This window comes from Malus sylvestris, chromosome 10 (assembly GCF_916048215.2).
Source record: "Malus sylvestris chromosome 10, drMalSylv7.2, whole genome shotgun sequence".
Classification (NCBI taxonomy): Eukaryota; Viridiplantae; Streptophyta; class Magnoliopsida; order Rosales; family Rosaceae; genus Malus; species Malus sylvestris.
The window spans coordinates 27,817,010-27,842,162 of NC_062269.1; the positions used below are offsets into that span (position 1 = coordinate 27,817,010).

The window sequence follows — 25,153 nt, forward strand, 5'->3', positions numbered from 1 at the left end:
TTCCTCCAAAAGCTTCGACATCTTAAACTTGAAGAATTGATCAATGAATTTTACCTTTTGAAGTTTAGTTTCAATTTTCATTTAGTTTGAAACTTTAACTTCTATTTGGATTGTTAACTTCTATTTGTTTTGGTTTATAACTTTTATTTGAATTGTAAGCTTAGTTTTCATTATGAATCATGATGCATCATTTGAATTATTGTGTGTGTGAATTGTGAATGATGAATAATAGATGAATTTAGGCTACAATTTATGAGATATCAGCAACTAAGGTGAGGTTTAAGTTAAAGAGGTGAGTCTTGTTGTGGTGCCATAGTGGTGCTTTATGCTTCTGTTGAATAATCAACTGGTACTGCTAAGGTGAGGAAGTAGACCTATAGTACTGCTTTATGTTTCCATTTTTTGTTTCAGGCTTATAATTTTCAAGTAATTCATCAACATTTCATGCGGCTGTAAATCCATTTGAAGGTGGAAATCCGAAATCCATTTGGGCACTTGTTATGAGAATTTTCTTCCGTCTATGCATTTGGTTTATATATATTTGTCTTATTACAGAGGTACAAAATATGAAATGTTGAACAAAGCAAAAACAGATTGTCTTAAAATAAAGTGGCAATTACCATTGCCATACCATGCCAACCGAACATTTGGCAATACCGAACTTTGGTATACCGAAAGTTTGGTATGGTAATGGTAATAGATTTTACCAAACCGAAAGTTTGGTACGGTAATTGGTACGAGGGTTTTGGTACGGTAACCGTACCGAACCCACCCCTAGGTAGAGATGAGAATATACATATAAGGCTTAAAGGATCCATTCCCCTGGGCAATGTGGGATGTTACATTATTAAATGGATGATTTAAAACTTTTATAATAACTTAGATGAGGAGGGATGTTGGAACTTGACACGCAAGGTAGAAATCAACTTCCAATCCACTAGGATATTGGACTACATGCATTATGCCCAACCATATAAATATCAAGGATTGGTAGCCTTACTCGATAATTTCCTGTAAAACGGTCTTTGAATCTCAAAAATTGCTAAAATTTATTTATTTTAATACATTCGATATTATCCATACTAAAGGATCGAAGAATGGCCAAACCTCACAGTGGCTAGTAATATTGCTTTTGTTTGAATTCGCCTTTAGTCACATGTATAAGGAAATTTAAATTTTGTTCATTCACATGTATAAGGAAATTTAAATTTTGTTCATTCACTAATCACCCGAGAATCATATTCATAAAGGAATTATCCAAAATTTAAAACAAAACACCAATAAATAATCCAAATACATATAAAAAGAGTAATGCTAGGAAGGCTAAATTTGTAGACAAAATTTTCAAACCAAATTATGTGTCACCAATAAGGAATGATCACATTCATCCATGTTTAATTAATGATCTAATCAACAACTTCGATGTCATTTAATTCATAAAATTGTCTTACTCCATAGAAAATTGTTCAAAAACTTGAACCAAATATTAAGAGGGCGTTTAGCCACTAGGGGGAACTCAGACACATGTTGGCCCTTGTTTAAAAGTTCTAATCTTCCATTGGTGTAGATGACTTTTGAAAATCAAAAAACTACATAGTGGTATCTTCGGGATTATCAACTTGAACAAAGTTAGTGTGTATGACTTTACGACGTGAATGATACTTAGCAACAACATCAACAAGTGCTTGACAAATGCATGACCAATAATCCTTGGAACCACAATGATAACATATGTCTATTTCTATGGTGGTTGTGCCTTACCTTTATTCTTGAAGTTGAAAGTCTTGAGATCTAGAGAATCGCGCTTTGAAACCACAACTGTAACACATGTCTATTGGACCAGAAAAGTGTGGCAAGCATTGTTCGTTATGGGAAGCTGAGATATCCACCAACACATGAAGCCACAGGGTATTCTCTTGTTTACAATCAGCTCTACCCTTTTGAAGTCCAAAATTATACTTCCGGAATCATCCACCATGTTCGTCTCACAAGTTTGATTTCGTTTGCTTCTTATTTTCTTCAAAGTTTCAATGGAGAATTACAAAGTTGGGTTTTCCTGAAATGACTGAACTTTTAAATCCCCCAAACATAAGTTGTGATGGAATGTGGTTCTTCTGATAAGTTGGTGATCTAATTGTTGTTTCGATGTAGGGTTGAAACTGAATACACTGTACTTTTATCGATGCGGGGATCCTTCTATACATGCAATGAGTCAAATCCACCATTTCAGGACTATGCCAGTTTCTGGTCCTCGGAGCTACCCTGAGAGAATAGCGGTTATGGGAGACCTTGGCCTTACTTACAACACAACTACCACACTAAGTCACTTGAAAAGTAACAATCTTGATCTTGTTCTATTGATTGGTAATGTTACTTATGCAAACCTCTACCTCACAAATGGAACTGGCTCTGACCGCTATTCTTGCTCATTTCCAAACTCTCCAATACATGAGACCTATCAGCCTCGATGGGATTACTGGGGATGGTTAAAACATAAATTGCTTTATTTCTATCACATACAATGGCTGCTGTAAATTATGGCATAGAACTTGTTTTCTTATGTTGTCATTGCTGGGTAATTTGTGTAGGTATATGCAGAGTTTAGTGTCCAAAGTTCCAATAATGGTTGTTGAAGGGAACCATGAAATAGAAGAACAGGCTGAAAATAAGACTTTTGAGGCTTATAGTTCTCGTTTGAGAAAACAAATTTAATGTGAAATTAATTGGTACTTGGTTCCCTCGTTGCTAAAACACATAATACAAATCTTATTTGAAACGCTATCAGAAACAATGACCTTATCTTGAAACTCGTATCACAACAGTACCATTTAGTTCCGATCCCAAGCATGTTTTTATTAAGTTGTCCTTGGTGTCTATGAATGACGAACAATTTTCCTCATTGTAATTAATTATCTTTTTGCTTTAAAGTGCACTAAATATTCTTCAATTTTCTTGAATAAAACAATAGGTTCATGCCTACAAGAGATCGAATCGAGATTATGATTACAACTTAGATTCCTGTGGTCCTGTGTATCTCACCGTTGGTGACGGGGGTAATCGGGAGAAGATGGCAGTTCAACATGCTGACGAACCTGGTCATTGCCCAGAGCCATCAACTACTCCTGATCAACACCTAGGTGTTGGTGCCTTTTGTGTAGAGAACTTTACCTCCGGCCCAGCAGCAGGTAAATTTTGTTGGGATCGGCAACCGAATTACAGTGCTTTCAGAGAAAGCAGCTTTGGCCATGGGATCCTTGAGGTACTCCTTTTTGTGTTTTTTCTGTTTGGCATATATCCAGTCTGACAATGCATTCAATTGTCTATAAACGTTATAACTTAATATGTACGACCCTAAACTACATATGATATAACTTGAAAATGATTGATGGAAAGATGAGCATGTGCTTGACAGTCAATGTTATGGAACCAGTTTAAATCATTTTTACCACTCCACTGCAATGTTGATAGAGTTTGTGATTTTATGTGGTTTTGTGATTTTATGAAGTATCAAAGCACGAAATAAAAAAATAAAAAAATCAATGAGATTATGATCTCTGCTCAGAAAGCAGGAAGGAATGAAGGTGCGAAGAAGGTGAAGAGATTTCTCCCTTGGATTCTATTAAGCTATAACAGAATTGATACATCTAGAAGCATAGAGTTGAGGGTGAGATATAGCGTTTGAGGGCACACTCACTCATCAACCTCACATACTCACGTGTATAGCACATGCTCACCTATAAGTGAGTTGCTATGCCATGTGACACATATCTAGCCTGTTACCTTTGATTGAATTTGAGCCCTACATTACAAACTAAGAACAAACACCTTGAATTACAAAGGAAAATAAGAAACTTAAATCAGAAAGCAGCTACAAGGCTTAAACATCAACACTCTCCTCTAAGCTGGCAGCTGATTTGACTCCTAACATCTCTCTAAAATAGTTGAACTTCTCCTTTGGTAGGGCCTTAGTCAAGATATCTGCCATTTGTTCTTCAGATTTGCAGTAAACAAGCTAAAGTTCCTTCTCTTATATTGCATCCCTCATGAAGTGAAATTTTCTGCTGATGTGTCTTGTTTTCTGATGAAACACATGATTCTTGACAATAGCTATTGCTGAAGTGTTATCACACATTAGCATAGTAGGTTCAACCTGTTCTTCTCCAAAATCTTCTAGAAAAAACCTCAACCACTTGGCCTGAGATGTTGCTTCCGCAACACTTACGTATTTAGCTTCTGCAGTGGACAATGCCACTGTGTTTTGTTTGATTGATGCCCAAGAGAACACACCTGAGCCAAGATTGAAAGCATACCCTGATGTGCTTCTCATGTCATCAACACTCCCAGCCCAGTCACTGCCACAATATCCAATAAGCAATGCTGACTTTCCTTTTACATATTCAATGCCAAAGTCCATAGTACCTTGAATGTATTTTAGTACTCTTTTTGCTGTTCTCATATGCTTCTTGGTTGGACCATGCATGAATCTTGCCAAGAGACTAGCACCAAACATTATGTCTGGTCTAGTGGCAGTGAGGTACAAAAAGCTTCCCACCGATTTCCTATACTCAGACTCATCTGCAGTTTCACTTCCATCATTCTTGCATAGCCTTTCATTTGCTACAAGTGGTGTTCCCACGAATTTACAACCCTTTAGTCCAAATTTCTCCAACAACTTCATTGCATATTTCTTCTGATGTATAAAGATGCTCTTCTTGGTTTGTACAACTCTCATACCAAGAAAATGGTGCAGCAATCCCTAATCTATCATCTCATAGTGCTGCATCATGTCATTTTTAAATTTGTCCAGCAATGTGTCACTACTACCAGTGTACACAATATCATCAACATACACAGAAACAATGAGAATCCCTGAGTTTTCAACCTTAGTGTATAGAGTGGCTTCACTAGGACTTCTTTTAAAACCAGCCTTGGTGAAGTAGGAATCAATTTCATCATACCAAGCTCTTGGAACTTGATTAAGGCCATATAATGCCTTGTTTAACTTGTACACTTTATCCTCCTTGCCTTCTATGACAAAACCTTGAGGTTGATCAACATAGACTTCCTCCTTGAGTACACCATTAAGGAATGCAGACTTTACATCCAACTGAAAGAGTTGCCATTCTTTCTGACCTGCAAGAGCTATCAAAGTCCTTATGGTGTCAAGCTTAGCAACTGGTGCAAAAGTCTCATTGAAGTCAATTATTGACTTCTGTGAATAACCTTTTGCAACCAATCTAGCTTTGTTTTTCTGAATGCTTCCATCAAGATTCAGTTTTGTTTTGTATACCCACTTCACACCTATCATAGGTTTGCTAGATGGTCTGTCTACCAGCATCCATGTACTATTCTTTTCAATCATGTCTAGCTCAGCTTGCGTAGCTTTCATCCAAGATAAATCTAGAGCAGCCTCTTCATAGCTTTCAAGTTCCATAATGCAAACATTACACTATGCAAGAACTTCATTCAAGGGTCTCCATTTCTTTGGAGTAAAATCATAGCTCTGTGATAGATCAATCTGTGAGCTTGAACCATCAGCATTGGAACTCAAACTTTCCTGTGAAATATCAGAAGTGATCTCAGGGAGTATAATTTCATTTGAACTTCTAATCCTTGAGTTCGTTCAGATTCTGCTATATTAGTAGTAATTGATGTATCAAAATATTTTTCAGAGCTTACATTCCAATCCCATCTGGCACTCTCATCAAATACTAAATCTCTAGACAATATAATTTTATTAGTGATAAGATCAAATACCCTGTATCCTGCCTCACTGGTTCCATACCCCACAAAGACATATTTGTGACTGTTGCATTCAAGCTTGTGTCTAAAATTCATGGGAACATGAACATAGCACACTGAACCAAAGATCTTCAAATGTGCAATTCCAGGTTTTATTCCACTATAGGCTTCAAAAGGAGTCATTTTATCCAAAGACCTTGTAGGACACCTGTTGAGGAGATATACTGCAATGTGCACAGCTTCTGTCTAAAACTGGTATGGCATGCCTTTTTCATGTAGCATAGTTTTTTCCATTTCCACCACAGTTTTATTTTTTCTTTCAGACACACCATTCTGCTGTGGTGTGTATGACATGGTTAGTTGCCTTTGAATACCAGAGACATTGCAATAGTCACTGAATTCAGAAGACATGAACCACCTCTATCATTTTTTAGGTACTTGATCTTGTGTCTACCCTGCAATTCTGTCATTGCATTGAACCTTTTGAAATACTCAAATGGCTAGGATTTTTATCTCAGAAAATAAACCCATGTCATTCTAGTACAATCATCAATGAGCAGAATAAAGTACTTGTTTCCAGCATTTGAAGCAATTTGCATTGGACCACAGATATATGTATGTACCAATTCAAGTGGGAATTTAGCTCTCCAAGCAAATTCTCTTGGAAATTCATCTCTACGTTGCTTGCCAAGCATACATCCTTCACAAACATTCTTGGAATCTTCCAAGTGAGGCAGCCCATGAAACATTTCTTACTCCCTAAGTTGCAGCAAACTTCTTGTGTTTAAATGACCAAGCCTCTTGTGCCAAGTCTGAGTACAATGAGATACACTAGCTTTCAGTGCTAGTGGTGTAGCAGGCATCATGGTTAAGGGAAAACACCTGTTGCCAGTCATTTGAACCTTAGCAACCAGTCCATTCAAGTTCTAGCTATCATAAATACAAACTACATTACCACCAAATAGTAGATAGTAACCATGTTTCAACATTTGCCCCACACTTAGGAGATTTTCCTCCAAGCCAGGCACCATCATCACTTCTTGTATGTGTTTTCTTCCCATCTTAGTTTCAATGACAAGTGTACCTATTCCTGCTACACTCACAACTTCACCAGTTCCCATTTTTACTCTTGCATTCAGGTTTCTACTCATATTCATCAGCAAGCTTTCATTTCCTATCATGTGGTTGCTGCAACAACTATCAATGTACCAAGTATTATTGACTTTCACCTGAGTCACAAAATTGCAAGCAAAGAATAAGGTTCCCATATCATCAACCTGATTTGCATAGTTGGCCTTCTGCACCATTTTGTTCCCATTGCAGTTTCTGGTTTCATGATCAAATTTATTGCAATTTGTGCATTTAGGTTTTCCTTCAAACCAGCACTTTCCATAGTGCAGTTTATCACAATGTTTGCAAGCTGTTTTGTTCGAATCATGAGAATTATTCTGCTTAGAGACAAGGTTGGGCTTGTTATCCCACTTTTTCCTTTTGTTCTTCCAATTTTTTCCTGATTTTTGAGTACCGGAGAACCCACTGGGTTTTTGAAACTTAGACCCAACATTTAGACTAACAAATGCCTTTTCATTAGAGTTTTTAGCATGCATATCTAGCCTTTGTTCATAACCCTTCAGAGGGGCAACAACTTCTTGGATTTCAAGGGTTTCAATATCCTTTGATTGTTCAATCACAGCACAGATAGAGTCATAACTTCTAGGCAAGCTTATAAGTAATTTTTGAACAACCCTGTCCCTAGATAGTTCTTCACCATAACCCCTTATTTGATTCATGAGGTCAAACAATTTAGTAAGGTATGTAGATAAGGATTCATCATCTCTCATCCTAGTGTACTCAAATTCTCTGCTTAAACCTTGTAATTTCACATTTCTAACCTGTTTGTCATCTCTGAGTTCTTGCTGTAGAATATCCCAAGCTCCCTTGGAGGTTTCTTCGTTAGAGATCCTGGGGAAAATCTGATCAATGACAGCTCCTTGGATCAACCCAAGAGCCTTAGTATCCTTCATTATGATCTCCACAACGTTTGGAGTTTCAGTAGCTGCATCATTCTCCTTCTTTTCATCAGCTACCACAACCACAATATATGATTATGGGATAGTAAACCCAGTCTCTACGAGCTCCCACATTCCATGAGACTAGAGGATGGTTCGCATTCTGATATTCCAGAATTCATAGTTCTCACCATTGAAAATAGGAGTGCGAAGCTCAGAACTCGTTGTTCTAGCCATATTAGACTCAGATCTTCAATTTTCACAGATTTTCAAAGCGCGATTCTTCAGCAATGAAGCTTAGGGAAAACAATTCATTGAAGAACACAGAAATCACATATTCATGCCCAAATTAAAGCGATGAACCTGGCTCTGAGGCCATGATAGAGTTCGTGATTTTATATGGGTTTGTGATTTTATGAAGTATCAAAGCATGAAATCAAAAAGAAATCAATGAGATTATGATCTCTGCTCAGAAAGCATGAAGGAATGAAGGTACGAAGAAGGTGAAGAGATTTCTCCCTTGGATTTTATTCAGCTATAACTGAATTGATACATCAGTGGAGGGTGAGATATAGTCGTTGAGGGCGCACTCACTCATCCACCTCACACACTCACGTGTATAGCACATGCTCACCTGTAAGTGAGATGATATGCCATGTGACACACATCTAGCCTATTAGCTTTGATTTAATCTGAGCCCTACATTACAAACTAAGAACAAACACCTTGAATTACAAAGGAAAATAAGAAACTTAAATCAGAAAGTAGCTGCAAACATCAACAAATGTCACGAGAAAATCACTTCGCACCAATATCTGTTTATATGGGGTGCGAAAATCCTGTGACTAACTTGAATACCCTTGATCGGTTATTGAGTAGCAAACATATAGATGTAGGCTAGTAGGCTAGAAGTCTGCTGAGAATGTATATACTAGGATTATAGCTCAGTTTCACCACCTGGATTATACATTAATCGTGCATTTTGATGTGCATAACTTGCAGGTGAAGAATAAGATTTGGGCTTTGTGGACATGGTACCGGAACCAGGACTCCGACAATAAAATTAGAGATCGAATTTATATAGTGAGGCAGCCTGATCAATGCTGCATCCGCCATGCGTTCTAAAGTTGGCTTGCTGACCTCTAATTCTCACTGCTGCTTGCTGTGAAAATTATTATTAAGATACCAACTCAAGTGATCATTCTTATCTAGATAGGAATAGGACAGAAGGTGCAGAAAGAGTAGGAAGATGGGGTTTCACCTATGTATACACACTACATATATGGGGAGAGGGAGAGAGAAAGAGAGCAGAAGACGAAAAGCAACTCCGCTATTGTGGTATGTAGCTGATAAAATCTTATTTATACATCTCCATTGTAACTTGAATATATACTCTCAACCAATTTATACAACAAAAAATGTGTAAGATTGGTTCCTGGAGCAATCAGATATCGAATTCTGAACTATTTACGTATTTTGTTGAGTTACTGCAAATTGGTTCAACTGATGAACCAAAAATTTCCCCTCCCCCTATTATGAAGACAAAAAATTGTTGGAAGTGACTTTTATATTGTCACTTAGTGTTACAAGTTCACTAATGTTATGGTGGCACCGCTTATAAGGGTGGTGTTTCGACAAAACCCTTAGCTCCCGAGCTCACAATGCACCCCGCCTATAAGTCATTCGGAGTTTGGAAGGAGCAATGAGGTTTGCTATAACCTCCGTACAAAAAACCTTCAACAACTTCCCATACATTGTATTCTCCATTAAATTCCAGGCCAGGGGTTCCACCTCCATCTCATATAATTTCTTACCGTCTCTTGTCCAAAACATTTGTAATATTGTGCCAATTATGTTATATATTTGCAGGATGCATAGCAATTTGGTGTCAGTAAAACATTGTCTGCCGCATATTTGATCATGTTTTAACTTAGGAATTTCATGGTCTATTTAATTTTGACGAATTTGAAAGGCTTTTAAAACAAATTAGAATCAAACTTTCAAAATTACTACCCCAAACAAATTGCACTGCAAATTACCATAATCAGAATTCATCAGCTCATGTACATACTACATAACATTTACTTAGGATATGAAATGGTGAGATCGATAAATTCGAAATCATCATTATATTGTTGTTCTTATTACATTAATATAGATACATGTAGCCACTATATATATACCTATTAGAGTGAATAACATACCAATGCCATGCCCCACAATTTGTTGTCCTGACACAATCGCCGCGTTGTAGTCAAAACAGATGACGACTTCCAGCAGATACACGATCCCCCCGTCATACTTGCAACGAAGAAGAGGTATTTTGTTTTGTATAGTCCTTTGAATGGCTGATTCAAGGTCGATGTAACGATATTGATATCCTGGTACAATCCCAGTTGTTTGAGAAAATAGATATTGTGCATTGTAGGTAAACTATATAAGCTTCATGGAAGTATTGTGTCTGGGAAAATTTATTGTCCGAGCACCTGTCGTGCTTGTTGTATTGATCCTCCCAGAAATCCATATTTGTTTGTCTAATGTTGAAGGTTGGCCAGGAATTGGACAAAAGTAATTGCAGATAATGATCAGCATTCATCTGAAGCACAAAGATGAGAAGTTACAAGCATTTCAGAGAGCTGCAGGAGAAAAAACAAGGGAACTGAAATGAGTGTGTGTATATATATATATTCGATGTGTACCTCATTTCTGTTGAATACGGTACCAGCGCAGTGTATTGTACATCAGACTCCTGGCCCTCAATTTGTAAATCAGATTAATAGTTTCCGTGGTGATAGAGTATTCGGAGGAAAGTCTAAGTAGTAAAAAGATCGCCGAGGTCTTTCGGCGGCTCGCCTCCAAGCCCAGCCTTGATGCCTGCTCCCTCTTCTGCAAGCGCTAGCTCGCCCTTGAGCGCCTCAGTAGCATCGCCCTTTGCATCGGTGCCACCGGCAGCCCGGACCTCGTCGTCGGCCTCCTTGCTTCCAATTCCGCAATGTTTGTGCCGTTCACATTGACGAGCACCTTAACCTTTCGTCGATGAGGCTACATTCTGTTTGAGAAAATGAATTTCATTGATTAAGAGAATAAAATTACAATGTTGTGGTATGTGTGTGTATATATATATATATATGTATGGATACCCTCTACACTCTCACATAACTCTAACCTTCTAAACACCTAGCCACCTATACAACAATCTCAACTAATCACTAGTCTAATACAACAAACTAACTAGCTCTAAGTTTTATCACCAATGGAATCTTTAACAATATTATCCTTCACATCCCCTCCTCAAACTGAACTGAGGAGTTCGAAGGGACAATTTGGATCTTAAGAGCTTAAACTAGTCTTTGGAAAGAGATTTTGTGCAGATATATGCAATTAAGTTCCCCGACGCGACTTCGAATGATTTTGTAACTTTTTCGATTTGGGTAAGCCTCAAAACACTCCAAATGTTTCTCTTTTCATCCCTATAGTTCTTTTATGACCACGTTGTTGTGTTTTGGACATCAAAATATGAAGAAACACCTCGGAGGACTATATTCCATGTTTTCTGGCGAGGTGCTGGAACTTGCAGACGTTTTCTGATCATATTTCAGCCACGACTGGCCACGAGGAAGGTATATTTCGACTCCTTGCTTCACGGGCTTCATTTTGGTATTTTAGTTCACTTGTTTTGACTAAGTTTCGAGCTCCATCAAAGCTCGGGCATTCTCTAGCCAATTTTTGGCCTTCTTATTCCTTTGGTCCGATGACCCACAACCTTAGACCCAAAACCCTTTTTACCCAGCCCATTTGGGTAGCCCAATCCCTTATCCTTTTAAACCAAATGACCCAATTAAATAACCGGGCTTTCAAGCCCAAAACCCTAGTCTAACTAGGCCCTTGGGCCGTGCACCTAGGCCCAGGCCCATCGCCAATCCAGCCCATTAAACCCAAACCCTTGACCATTTGAAACCAGGCTTTTGGGCCTAGGCCCCTTCGGCCTAAACCCACTAGCCCAACTCGGATGGAATATTCTTTGGAATATTCCGTCTGAGAATATTCTGTCAAGGAATATTCTTTGGAATATTCTTAGTGTTGACTTTTTATTGACTTTTTCGAAATTTACCCGGAACCCTTTTTAGGGTAATTCGACTTCCTGAATCCATTTTAGACATCCGTTTTCCCAAATTCAATCATTTGAATAAAGTTTTATTAATTGGACCATTTATGTGCTTATGTGCAATTATTTACAGCGATTCCGTCATTTTTATTTCATATGGCTCTACAACGACGGAGTATCTGTGAGTGGACTCCTTCTAAAATGCATGTTTTAATACTAGAAATGCATACATAAAAAGCCTAATTTAATTATTACTTTTTATGAAACGTTTTTATGAGATATTATGCTTACTGAGAATATTTTGAATTACCATATTTTATCGAACTCATGTTCTATGTGGTATAGATGATGGATGACTTTATACTGCTTATGAGCATGCTTTTGCACACTTCTTTATAGTATAGGTGATGGATGACTTTATACTATGAAGATGTTTTTAAGATATATATATACCTATGTTTGGAAAGTCTATGTTCAATGGTTTTGTGCTTATCTAGTGGTCACTATACCGCCACGGGCGAGGATTATGGTTGTTGGCTGTGGGCCGGGAGAAATAATCTCTGGCTTCGGGCCGAGAGACATGGAGTTGGCATTGGGCCAGGAGAAATAATCTTTGGCTACGGGCACAGGGACATAAAAGCTGGCATTGGGTCGGGAGATATTATTATTGGATACCATTATGTATCACACTATTTACGAGATATGTTTTATGAAGGTTTTATGGCATGCTAGGGTTTTCGGAAAACCTATTACATATTATACTATTGAATTTCCATAAAACTTTGGTGGTTAGTATGTTGATAACTGTTTTAGTCTATATATATATATATATATATATATATATATATATATATATATCAACTTGGTCCACTCATGTTTGTTTTGCGCCCCCTCAGGACTTAGAATTGAGGTGTACAATCCCGACGTCAAGGCACTTTCGATTCGGCAGCTTCGAGGCCTCTCGGTGTAGAACCCATTCCTTTGCTCCTTCAATGTTATATTTTTTTCTTTAGTGTTCTAGATTAGTTGTATGCTCTGAACACGTTCCTCATTTGCATATTAATTATAATTAAATTTATAAGTCTTATATATTTCGGGTTCTTATGCATTCTAATATGGCTTCGTCACCTTCGGGTGTTGGCCAACACGTTCCTATCCTGGTGTTCGGGGAATATCAGGGTTGGGCGTGTCAACATGGAAGATGGAAACAAATATTAGCAAGTAACTGACATATCCATGTAATTTCAGCTGCAGTATTAGCTAGAGATCGATACTCTGCCTCTATTGAAGAACGAGCCACTGTTGGTTGCTCCTTAGCACTCAAATTGATGATAGATGAACCCAGAAAAATACAATAACTGCCAGTTGATCTTCGATCAAGTGTGCAACCTACCTAGTCAGCATCTAAGAAGGCTTTGAGAGATGGAACAGAGACAGATTATGTAAACCAAAGACCAATGTCAATGGAACCCTTAAGATATCGAATGATCATTTTGACAGCTTGAAAATGAGACTGCCTTGGATTGTGCATGAATTGACAAACAAGATTGACTACAAATCATAAATCTGACCGAGTCCAAGTAAGATATTGTAATACACCAACCAAAGATCAATATTCTGTAGGATTATCAAGCAATGGAGAAGAATGATCCAGCTTAGATGTATTGAGTGGGGTAGCACATGGTTTTGCTCTAGCCATGTTAGTCTTCTTTAACAGATCCAAGATATACTTGGTTTGTGAAATAAAGATGGCTTTGGAGGATCGCTTGACTTCAATTCCCAGAAAATAATGAAGTGCACCAAGGTCTTTGATGAGAAAGAGAGAGCTAAGTTGAGAAATTACATGCTTCCAAGCTGCTACAGATGGCCCTGTGACAATAATGTCATCAACATATATCAGAACAAAGACCATAAGATCCCTTTTAACAAACAATGAATGATCTGATTTAGAACTAGTGAAGCCAAGAGTATGCAATGCGCCATGGAATTTTTCATACCAAGCTCTGGGAGCCTGTTTAAAACCATATAGGGATTTATGCAGTTGACAAACATGAGTATGGTGAATAACATCTTCAAAACCAGGCGGATGTTGCATATAAACAGATTTAGACAATGTCCCATGCAGAAAAGCATTGCTTTCATCTAGTTGACTGAGACTCCAATCAAATTGGGCAGCAAGAATGAGTATGAGTCGAATTGTCACAGGCTTGGCTACTGGACTAAAAGTCTCAGTATAATTAAGTCCTTCTTGCTGATGAAAACCTTTGGCAACTAAGCAAACTTTGTACTTATCTATGGTACCATCAGGTTTTCTTTTAATCCTGAAAACCCATTTACATCCTACAATGTTTTGATGAGCAGTTTTGGGTACTAAAGACCAAGTACCAGTTTGTTGCGAGGCAAGAAACTCATCCTGCATTGCCTTAACCCAATGTGGATATTTGGAAGCTTGGAGATGTGTAGTGGGGACAAATTCATATGAAAAATAAGAAATGAGAGGATGTTTGCTTGCAGAAAAGGCTTTTGGTTTGTAAATACCATATTTGGACCTGGTTTGCATAAGGTGAGTATTAGTAGGAACTGAGTGAGATGTAGGTATAAGAGATATAGGTATAGGGGCTATTGGAGAAGAGCTACTTGGAAATATATGAGATGGAGATGATGGTATAGGGGAATGAATATGTGGTTGAGTGAATGTGAGGTGAATGGGAATGGTATTGAGAGGTGAAGATGCTGTTGAGGGAAAAGAGCACTGTGAAACTGCAATAGTGTTAAAGGGAAAACTGCCTTCATCAAAGATCACATTTCTGAGATGTATAACTTGTTGGTAGTAAGATCCAAACATTTGTAACCTTTTTGGTTAAGGCTGTAATGAAGGAATACACATAACTTTCTTTTGGGATCCAATTTAGACTCAGAGTAAGGTTGCAGCCATGGAAAACAACTACACCCAAAAACCTTCAAGGTGGCATAGTTAGGTGATCTGTGGAAAAGACGTTCCCATGAAGACAATCTGGATAAAGTAGGTAATCTATTTATGAGAAACACAACTATGGAAAAAACATGATCCCAATAGGTGTAAGGGACCTTAGAAACTGTTAAAAATGTTCTGGCAGTCTCAACTATGTGTCTGTGCTTGCAATCAGCACAACCATTCTGCTGAGGAGTGTATGGACAACTTAGTTGATGACTAATACCATTTTCAACAAGGAAATTAGAGAATTGAGTGCTAAGATATTCCCCACCAGATCTGATCTGAGAGCAACAATTTTAGTATGCAACAAGTTCTCAACAAGACTTTTGAACTTAAGAAAAGTAGGAAACACATTAGATTTATATTGCAAAGGATAAAGCCAACAATATTTTGTAAAATCATCTACAAAGATGACATAGTATCTGAAATTGTTCACATAAGTGACGGATGTTGGCCCCCAAACATCTATGTGAAGTAGCTCCAAAGGTTTACTGGTATGACAAGGTACATAAGCAAATGGCAATCTGGAACTTTTGCTTAAGGCACAACCATTACAGAAAGACTTATTAGAACCATTAGAAAACCAAATACAATACTTAGTAGCCAACTTATTGAGAATCTTCATCGAAGGATGGCCAAGTCTTTGGTGCCAAATATTTCTAGATGTGTTAACAGAAGCAGCAAACACATTGTGATTGTGGATCACATAACTGGAAGCCTATAGTTGAAATGGATAGAAGCCATCTCTCACAGGACCTTTAAAGAGCATCTTTCCAGAAGAAATATCCTTCACAGCGAAGTGATAAGGATAAAGATGCATAGAACACCAATTATCAACAAGAAACTGATTTGTAGAAAGCATATTTTGTTTCAAATCAGGAACATGCAACACATTTCGAAGTTGAAAATTATGATGAGGAGTATGTAATGCAAAAGAACCAGAGTAGAGAATGGGCAAACCTTTGAAGAGTGTTGTAAGAATTGGTCATGTGAGTACTAGCACTGGAGTCAACAATCCAAGTAAGTTGAGGAGAAAGTGTGCTTGCAGCCATAGCAGAATGAGAAGCATTGCTGGAATAATGTGGATTTATGCGCTAGGGACACTCGATTGCATCATGCTCAAACTATCGAAAAATTTGGCATGGAATCCTCATTCCAGAGAAATTGAAGGATGATCAACTACAACGGTTGTAACACTGAGAGTTGTTGCGAGAAGAATTTAGATGATAGTTGTTAGAACGAAAGTTGCTTCATCCTTGGAAGTTTCTAGGGTTGGAGAAACCACGATCGCCACCATGACCTTGAGAGAAATTACGATCACCACCACGACCTGTAAGATTATGTTGAGCAACAAAGGCCTGAGAATGTGGAGTATGAAGGATGCCGGTGGTGGAGTTGTACGCCTGAATTGGCATTGTCGAAGTAGTTTTCTTCCAATTTGTTAACTGAATCTCTTTACTAAGAAGAAGACTATGCCGCTCATCAAGTGTGGTGGAACCAAGCTGGAATTGTATCGCATCAACAAAAGATTCGTACTCTGATGGTAAATCGTGAAATGTGATAGAGATTAATTCAGAATCCTTAACTGGAGCACCGACATTGGCAAGAGCATCATCGATCTCTTGAATTTGTTGAAGATATTGAGCAGTTGTGGAATCGCCCTTTGAAATGCTGTGTAAACATGATCGGAGCTCATGGATGTGCCATTGAGACGCCATCGCAAGGCGTGACTCCAATTTTACCCAAAGCTATCTGGATGTAGTAACTCTAACAATGTAAGGAATGATCGATTTAGAAAGCATGGAATCGATCCAGATGAGGATGTTCTTATCATTCTCGAACCAAGAAACATATGCCGGATTCAGAATTTGATTTCCAACAGCATTAGAGATGAATTGAGCTGGAGGAGGCATCGATCCATCAAGAATTCTAGTGAGATTATAGCGACGGAAGATCGAATAAAATAATGCACTCCAAGTGAGATAATTGGTCAGAGTCAGCTTGATCGGCACCATGGATTCGATATTCTGGATCATGATTAAAGGTGTGGAGAGAGTAGAACTAGAATTTGAGAGAAGATCAGGATGAATTTGTGTTGCCGATTTAGAAGAGGGAGAAGCTGAGGTCGCCATGGGAGATAGTTAGGGTTTGGCAGTGAAAGCTTAGGAAGAAGCTTAGGAAGGAAGAAAGCTTAGCGAAGAAGCTGGAGAAGGGAAAACGTGGATTGGATCAAGTCGGTAGACAGAAGGCGGGTGATACCATGTTAGAGAAAATGAATTTCATTGATTAAGAGAAAAAAAATTACAATGTTGTGGTGTGTGTGTGTGTGTGTGTATATATATATACATCCTCACATAACTCTAACCTTCTAACCACCTTGCCACCTATATAACAATCTCAACTAATTACTAGTCTAATACAACAACCACAACAAACTAACTAGCTCTAAGTTTTATCACCAATTCAATCTTTAATAATACCATCCTTAACACATTATGCCAATGGCTCCGCCGAAAACGTGCTTGATTTGAACAGCTTATCAGATGTCAGTATGACTGCTATCAGCAACAGATTCCCCAAGCTCGAAAATCTGAGCTTAATCTGGTGCTCCAATGCCTCTAGTATCGGTCTAATTTTGCTGATAAGTGTAAACTGTTGAAATCGTTGGATTTGATAGAGTTGAATTTTAATGCTTGAAGTCTGCAATTCTTCGTTTGAATACTTAACTGGACTATCAGTGATCCACAACTCCCTGGTTGGTAGCTACTTGGCATCCTTCCTGGTATAGTACCTACGAAGCCCTTTATAGAGAGGCAGAATGTATGAGGTAGCAAACATATAGATGTAGGCTAGTAGGCTAGAAGTCTGCTGAGAATGTATATACTTGAATTACAGCTCAGTTTCACCACCTGGATTATACACTAAGCGTGCATTTTGATGTGCATAACTTGCAGGTGAAGAATGAGACTTGGGCTTTGTGGACATGGTACCGGAACCATGACTCCGACAATAAAATTGGAGATCAAATTTATATAGTGAGGCAGCCTGATAAATGCCGCATCCGCCATTTGTTCGAAAGTTGGCTTGCTGACCTCTAATTCTCACTGCTGCTTGCTGGGAAAAATTTATTATTAAGATCCCAAATCAATTGACCATTCTTATCTAGATAGGAATAGGATGGAAGGTTGCAGAAAGAGTAGGAAGATGGGGTTTCACCTATGTATACACACTATATATATAAGAGGAGGGGGGTTGGGGGGGTGGGGGGTGGGGGAGGGGGCGGGGAGAGAGAGAGAGAGAGCAGAAGAAGAGCAACTCCGCTGTTGTTGTATGTAAATGATAAAATTTCATTTATACGTCTCCTTTGTAACTTGAATTTATACTCTCTCAACCAATTTATACAACAACAAACGTGTAAGATTGGTTCCTGGAGCAATTTCGGATATCGAATTCTATTATATATTTGCAGGGGTTCCACCTCCATCTCATAGAGATTATCATCACCTGTTGTTTCTGTGAATAATGTAATTTCTTACCGTCCCTTTTCCAAAACATTTGTAATATTGTGCCAATTATATTATATATTTGCAGGATGCATAGCAATTTGGTGTCAGTAAAACTTTGTCTGCCGCATATTTGATCATGTTTTAACTTCGGAATTTCATGGTCTAGTTAATTTTGACGGATTTTGAAAGGCTTTTAAAACAAATTAGAATCAAACTTTCGAATTTACTACCCCAAACAAATTGCACTGCAAATTACCATAATCAGAATTCATCAGGTCATGTACGTACTACATAACATTTACTTAGGATATGAAATGGTGAGATCGATAAATTCGAAATCATCATTATATTGTTGTTCTTATTACATTAATATAGATATATGTAGCCACTATATATACCTATTAGAGTGAATACGATACCAATGCCCCACAATTTGTTGTCCTGACACAATCGACCGGATTCGCTGCGTTGTAGTCAAAACAGATGACGACTTTGTTCGTCGCAGGAATCTCCTGGCGGACGAGCACACAGCTCCCCTGGGAGAATGGCGTCGGTTGAGGGTATCTGTCGTACTTCTGCTTTCTTCTCGGGCTTGCTCGGGAAGCCTTTGTCGGGAAGATCTTGGTCGGGCAAGACACACTTCGGGCAAGGCTCGTCGGGCAGTTCTGAAAGAGAAGGGCAGAGTTAATTTGAAAGGGTGCCTTTGTGGGGCCTTAGGTGTAGGCCTTAAGGCTCACAATCAAGATTAACTTTGTCGTGCTCAGGCGTGCCACTGCCATCTTCAGTATGGCAGATGTTGAATGAGTGTTTAAGCTTTGATTGAATATGTATACGCCCGAGAAACCAAGTTAGATATAACAGGTGCCTTTGTGAGGCCTTAGGTATAGGCCTTGAGGCTTCCTGTCAAACTAAACCAGTGCTTGGATGTATCATATTTGGTCTTTTATGATTGCCAGAGTCTTATCACTATTATACCTTTGATTATCTGAATCCAAGAGGTAGGACGAACCCAAATGAGTGCCTTTGTAAGGCCTTAGGTATAGGCCTTGAGGCTTCCCATCAGAGTTAATCCTTATACTCGGACCAACTAGACCGCAACATGAAATGAAGCTAAATAGATGCCTTCGCGGGGCCTTAGGTGTAGGCCTTGAGGCTTTCTATCAGAATTCACTCCAGGCTTAAACCTTTTCTACGAATCAAGATATAATAGCAACAAAACGGAGAAATAGATTGATTACTTGCGCCCCAAGTAACTTCGGACTTCTCGCTTATCAAGGATTGTCGTGGATGGGTTGAGTCCACATAGAGTTCTTTTTTATGCCTTGAGGCCAAGGACTTTTAAATTGATCTTTAAATTACATGCCCGCGGGCTTAAGACTTAGATCTGATTTGAACTCTGACGCGATTCAGATCGGATTCAAGTGCTGAAGACTTATTTTCATTATGACTTTGCTAGAAATAACTTGTATATAACTGGGAATATATAACATGTTATTGTGCTTTTAAAAGAAAGAAAAGACCAAGACAGAGCAAAGATAGTCGGGTAAGTTTGAACCTTATCGGCCAAGGCTGAACTTCTTACAAAATCTATCTTTGTGGCTCTGTCAGAGGTCTGAAAGCTTTTAGAGGGGTTGATGGGGGAGAAGAGGATACAAAATGAATCGATACCACCATGAACAAGGTAGCAGAGCTATTACAGGGGTTTGGGAAGGTTTATCCCGAATGGGATGAAGGCTTGTGCTGACTACAGCTTTGTTGAAGGCAAATCTGGCTTGAGCAGAGTTTTGGCTTTTGTTTGTTTGTTTGAGTGTCCTTAATTCTATCTTCTCTTCCTCCTTTTATAGACGACTTCAGCTTGGGTTCCTGTAGCAATAGCGGTGCCCGAATGCTGTTTGGTGATGACTCACTAGCTTTTTTACATGAATGCCACCAATAAAGTACTTTATTGGGCTGTGTAGTGACTGAATAGCCTACCCCCTATGGTCTTTGAGCAGGTAAGCAGGTGGCCTTTGTAACTTGTGCCCAGCCGAAAGCCTCTTTCCTGCCTCCTAAGTTTTCCTCTGGGCTTTGGGTTTGGGCCGACTTTCTCTCTGGCCCAAAGTTCAGATTTTATCCCAAACAGACTTCCTGCAGATACGTGATCCTCCTATGATACTTGCACATAAGAAGAGGTGTTTTCCCTCCTATAGTCCGTCGAATGGCCGATTCAAGGTCGATGTAATCATATTGATGTCCTGGTACAATCCCAGTTGTTTGAGAAAATAGATATTGTGCATTGTAGGTCAACCATAATCTATGAGCTTCGTGGAAGTACTGTGTCTGGGAAAATTTATTGTCCGAGCACCTGCCGTGCTTGTTGTACTCATGCTCCCAGAAATCCATATTTGTCCGTCTATTGTTGAAGTTGGGCCAGGAATTGGACAAAAGTAATTGCAGATTATGATCAGCATTCATCTGAAGCACAAAGACGAGAAGTTACAAGCATTTCAGAGAGCTGCAGGAGAAAAAAACAAACTGAAATGAGTAAATATATTCAATGTGTACCTGTTTTCTGTCGAATAGCGTGCCAGCGCAGAGTATAGATGCAGATGGATCGGTAAAGTTGCTCGGCCAGAGGCCGTGTGTCGTAAAGGTATGCCGCAGAACTGGTGGGTTTCCACAAATTCCATTCCGGAGGCAGAAGACGTATGGGGATTGCTGGACGAATTGGAAGATATCATATGGTGTGGCAGCATTGCTCTTTCCGAGATAAGTGACGAAGCAAAGAGCGATGACAACGAGAACAATCTTGAAGAAGTGCATGGTTGTCAAGCAATTATCAAAAGAACAAAGGGAGGGAGGGAGGATGGGATGAGAAATATTAAGGAAAGCTAAAGAGTGAATGAAGTGTGAATTTTCAAAGAAATGAAGAGGTGTTTAAATAGTTAGAGTTGAGGTTAAGGGTAGGGTTTGGAGAAATTAATTAAGGTGAAGCTAACTAGCAAAGATGATAATAATTAAGGTCAAGTAAGTGTGAACAGATCCTGAACTAGGGAATGCCTCTTTCTTGTTATGCAAGGCTTTGCATTCTCATATGCATGCTATAAAGGGTGGTAACCGTGTAGTGGTTGATTCATCAACAACCCAATCAACCCAATTATAGCGGTTCCTCATATATCAGATTCAGACCCCAAGCAAGCTAATAGTCTCAATTTTTAGATTATAATTCTATTTCAGAAAGCCATTCAGGACCACGCTAGCTAAATATGGTTCCAATCGAATATAAACAGAAACGATTTGGACATTGTTTATGTATCTTATCTTGTAAATTGAAGTTTCAACCACTACCTTCTAGCAGTGGTAATTCTTATCTTTGAAATTTTGGAGCTCTCCTCTCCTCTTCATGGTTTCTATTCAACTTACTTATCCCGGTTGCAGATAATTAATTAACTTGTGGATTAAGTAAATAGCTATTTCAATTTGCTGCTACTCACCCTGGAGCTAGCCTTCGGACCGGGGAAATCATATTGTCCTATAGACACCCGCTTCGTCGCTGCAAGGCGACACCGCAGGGTGGATATCTGCGGGTACTCATCATTTCATTTCATGGTTGTATTGCTTCACATTTGCAGATTGTTAACACAACATGCCTTCTGTTTAGTTAATTCATTAATCAAACATGATCAAATATACAACATACAAATTGTTAGAATTGAGGTCAAGTGTAGAGTGTAGAGAAAGATTAAGTTGAAGCTAGCTAGCAAAGGTGATAATAATTAAGGTCAAGTGAGTGTGAACACATTCGGAATTAGGGAATGCATCTTTCTTGTTGCCCACGGCAATGCGTTCTCATGCTATAAAGGGTAGTAACTGTGTAGTGGACGATTCATCATCAACCCAATTATATAAAGTGGTTCATCATATATCAGATTCAAACCCTAAGCTAGCTAGTAGTCCAAATTTTAGATTATAATTCTGTTTCAAAAATCCATTCAGGACAACGCTAGCTAAACATGGTTCCGAACGAAAAAATACAGAAACGATTTAGGCATTGCTTGCGTATCTCATCTTGTAAAAACGTACAACTTACAATACACTTAATTTCGAACATTGTATGTGTATCTCATCTTCTTCGTTGAAAGGCAACACCGCAGGGTGGATATCTGCAGGTAGCCATCATTTCGTTTCTTGGTTGTATTGCTTCATATTTGCAGATTGTTGATACCACATGCCTTTTCCGTTTAGTTAATTCATTAATCAAACATTATCAAATATACTCGTAAATTTTTATCGACTCCAAGTTTCTTAAGGACATCCATAATTTGGACAACAAAAGGATTTCATTACTTTCGATATCTACGTACACATGTACTTGTTGTTGCCTTCCGTGACCGAAACCATACTCTTCACATATACAACGGGCGAATGATTTGCTTTGCACAGTGGCAAATAATACGGTTGCGGAGGAAAAATGGGATTGATCCTTACAGCACTTTGAATGGGAAGATTTTTAAGCTTCTTAGTACGGAAGTTATAGCAGACTATGCCTCCATTTTCCTCTACTGTAAGAACCTCTTCGCTTTTCCACATTGGCAAGCCTCCATTTCCCTCTACTGTAAGAACCTCGTCGCTTTTCCACATTGCCAATGTGGAGTACAGGGGCAAGAGGGACCTTGAGAATGATGGGATCTTGGCAGCAAAGTGTTTTGTCCAAACACCACCCGCATTTTTCGGACCACCACCAGAATCATCATCCATTAGCCACATTTCAAAGGGTGGTGTATCACCATCTTCAAAGGTATTACAATTCAAGCGAAAGAGAGCGATGGATTCATTCCACACCTTAAGACGCATTTCAATACCAAATCCTTCGAAATTGTTGAACTCTACCATCTCATGTGGTAACAGTATGTCATGAAACACCTCACGACTCATGTCAAACCAAACGATCACTCGCCTAATTTTTTCTTGCTCGGGATAGGTGACATCATAGCTATCGGCAAATTCCTTTTGTTGCTCACTTCCTATCCAATAACACATCCCCTTGAAGTACACCTGAAAAGTTTCAGGCCAAAGGAAAGTAGTTTCCGTTTCTAAAGAATAAGGCTCGATCTCCCTCCAAGAATTAGTTCCTAGGGTATACACTACTACCTTGGGAGGATGAATAATCAAATGTTCTGTGCCGCCATGCAATTCTGAACCAGAAAATCCAATTTTGACAACTTTGTAATCTTTAGATTTAGGATCATAGCCTAATCCCAAAACATCGTTGAACCGATTTGTTAGTGGCATGTAAGGCATATCCAACCACCAAGGATGAGGATCCCTAAAGGATGCTTCGTCGAACCAATCTGGACTGTATGTCTCCGAAGGAAGGACCCTGAATTCCTGAATTGCCGGATTCCACAAAAGCACCTTAGTAGAATTAGGACGAGCTAGACAAATGATCCCATCACAATGACCTATAACATGAAATGATTGATCATCTCCAATCTCCAGACTCATAGAAAGAGGAATATTGACGTCCTCGATCCCAGAAAGAGTGCTACACTTGTGCACACCATCATCGTCATCATCAACAATGACATTGTCAAAAGTAAGTACTGAGAATACGGATTGAAATTTGTCCCCATTTGGGTCCTCCGTAGAAGGGACTAACATTCGCTTCAGAAGGACACGAGTGGACTGATCGTCCAGCAAGGAATGGGAGAGGTGCTTGTCGACGAACCTGGGGTCGTTGATGAGAGCATGCCACCATTTAGCGACGCACTTGAATCGCATCAGAGATTTCGGAGGCAGAGTTGACAGAATATTCACCAACAAATCTTGTCCGATTTTGGATGTTTTGTTCGTCATTTGTGCAATGTCAATTATGGACCTCACCCTTGTTCTACGATACACACAAAGACCAACACAACAAGATCAGAAGATTCCACAATTACACATTCTCTCTAATTAAGCATATTCTCAAAAGCTCATCATCATCTGGCATTGCTATTTCTTGTTTAAAAAAAAAAAAAACTCATGGATACATTCAAAAATTTAGCCCTACTGAAAATGCCAATTGAAATTCAAAAGCGAAATAAGAATTGAAGCAAAAAAAGTATCCTTCTTTCATTTAAAAAAATATATAAAAACTGAAATTGAATAATAAAAAGTTAGAAATGAGGTTACCTTGTTGTAGACTAGGCAGTAGGAAGAGGAAGAGACCGAAGCAGAAGCAGCGCTGTGAGTGAGAGGGAAAGGGGCAGACTCGGCGCAGAAAATGTATTTTCTGCGTTTTGTTCGTGCAGCTGCGTGCGATAATGCGATGGCAGAGAGGGGTTTTTATTTTGATTCTTGTGCGACCGATTTCCACACCCTCCCAAATTTAGGAACTTACGCTCCCAAATTCGGCCGCGGTTTGCAGTCTTCAATTCCGTGTCTTAATTGTGTATGTTCTCTTAACTTTTTAACAGATGTCTATAAACTTAACTTTTAATTTAACGGTGCTATCTTTTCAAAAGACTAATATAACAAATAAAAAGAAATAAAAGAAAAACAAAAGGTGCCTAACCCTCCACCTACCCCATAACACTATTGAATTGGTGTTATCACTGTTTAATTTAACGGTGTTATCTTTTTAGGGGATACTGTCGTTTTTCTTTAATTTTTAGTTTTTTTCTTCAAATGTTAACACTGTTGAATTGGTATTAAGTTGAAGCATGAGTCACTAAGTTAGAAAGAAGACATGACGAAGACACTAGTTTATGGACATCAGACTCCTGGGCCTCAATTTGTAAATCAGATTAATAGTCTCCGTGGTGATAGAGTATTCGGAGGAAAGTCTATGTAGTAA

General features: G+C 38.8%; 2 protein-coding genes and 1 pseudogene across 2 annotated transcripts; 1 reads left to right on the forward strand and 2 right to left on the reverse strand.

The window, feature by feature from the left end:
* Nucleotides 1-1,831: 1,831 nt before the first annotated feature.
* Nucleotides 1,832-18,076, forward strand: LOC126584401 (purple acid phosphatase 15-like; annotated as a pseudogene).
* A 2,369-nt stretch (nt 18,077-20,445) lies between these two features.
* Nucleotides 20,446-21,208, reverse strand: LOC126584402 (ribonuclease S-3-like). Its single transcript, XM_050248799.1, has 2 exons — nt 20,881-21,208; nt 20,446-20,790 (listed from the first exon to the last, which is right to left on the reverse strand). The coding sequence occupies exons 1-2, from the start codon at nt 21,136-21,138 to the stop codon at nt 20,446-20,448; spliced, it is 603 nt and encodes a 200-aa protein (XP_050104756.1). The 5' UTR covers nt 21,139-21,208.
* Nucleotides 21,209-22,636: 1,428 nt separating this feature from the next.
* Nucleotides 22,637-24,711, reverse strand: LOC126587595 (putative F-box protein At3g17480). Its single transcript, XM_050252678.1, has 2 exons — nt 24,490-24,711; nt 22,637-24,205 (listed from the first exon to the last, which is right to left on the reverse strand). The coding sequence occupies exon 2, from the start codon at nt 24,169-24,171 to the stop codon at nt 22,672-22,674; it is 1,500 nt and encodes a 499-aa protein (XP_050108635.1). The 5' UTR covers nt 24,172-24,205; nt 24,490-24,711; the 3' UTR covers nt 22,637-22,671.
* Between the last annotated feature and the right edge of the window lie 442 nt (nt 24,712-25,153).

Excerpts from the sequence above, each read along its gene's own strand:
- LOC126587595 (XM_050252678.1), bottom strand. The coding sequence starts at position 24,171 with ATGACGAACAAAACATCCAAAATCGGACAAGATTTGTTGGTGAATATT.
- LOC126584402 (XM_050248799.1), bottom strand. The coding sequence starts at position 21,138 with ATGCACTTCTTCAAGATTGTTCTCGTTGTCATCGCTCTTTGCTTCGTC. Across the intron at positions 20,791-20,880 it reads CGCTATTCGACAGAAAACAG|ATGAATGCTGATCATAATCT; the intron begins GTACACATTGAA and ends TTTGTGCTTCAG.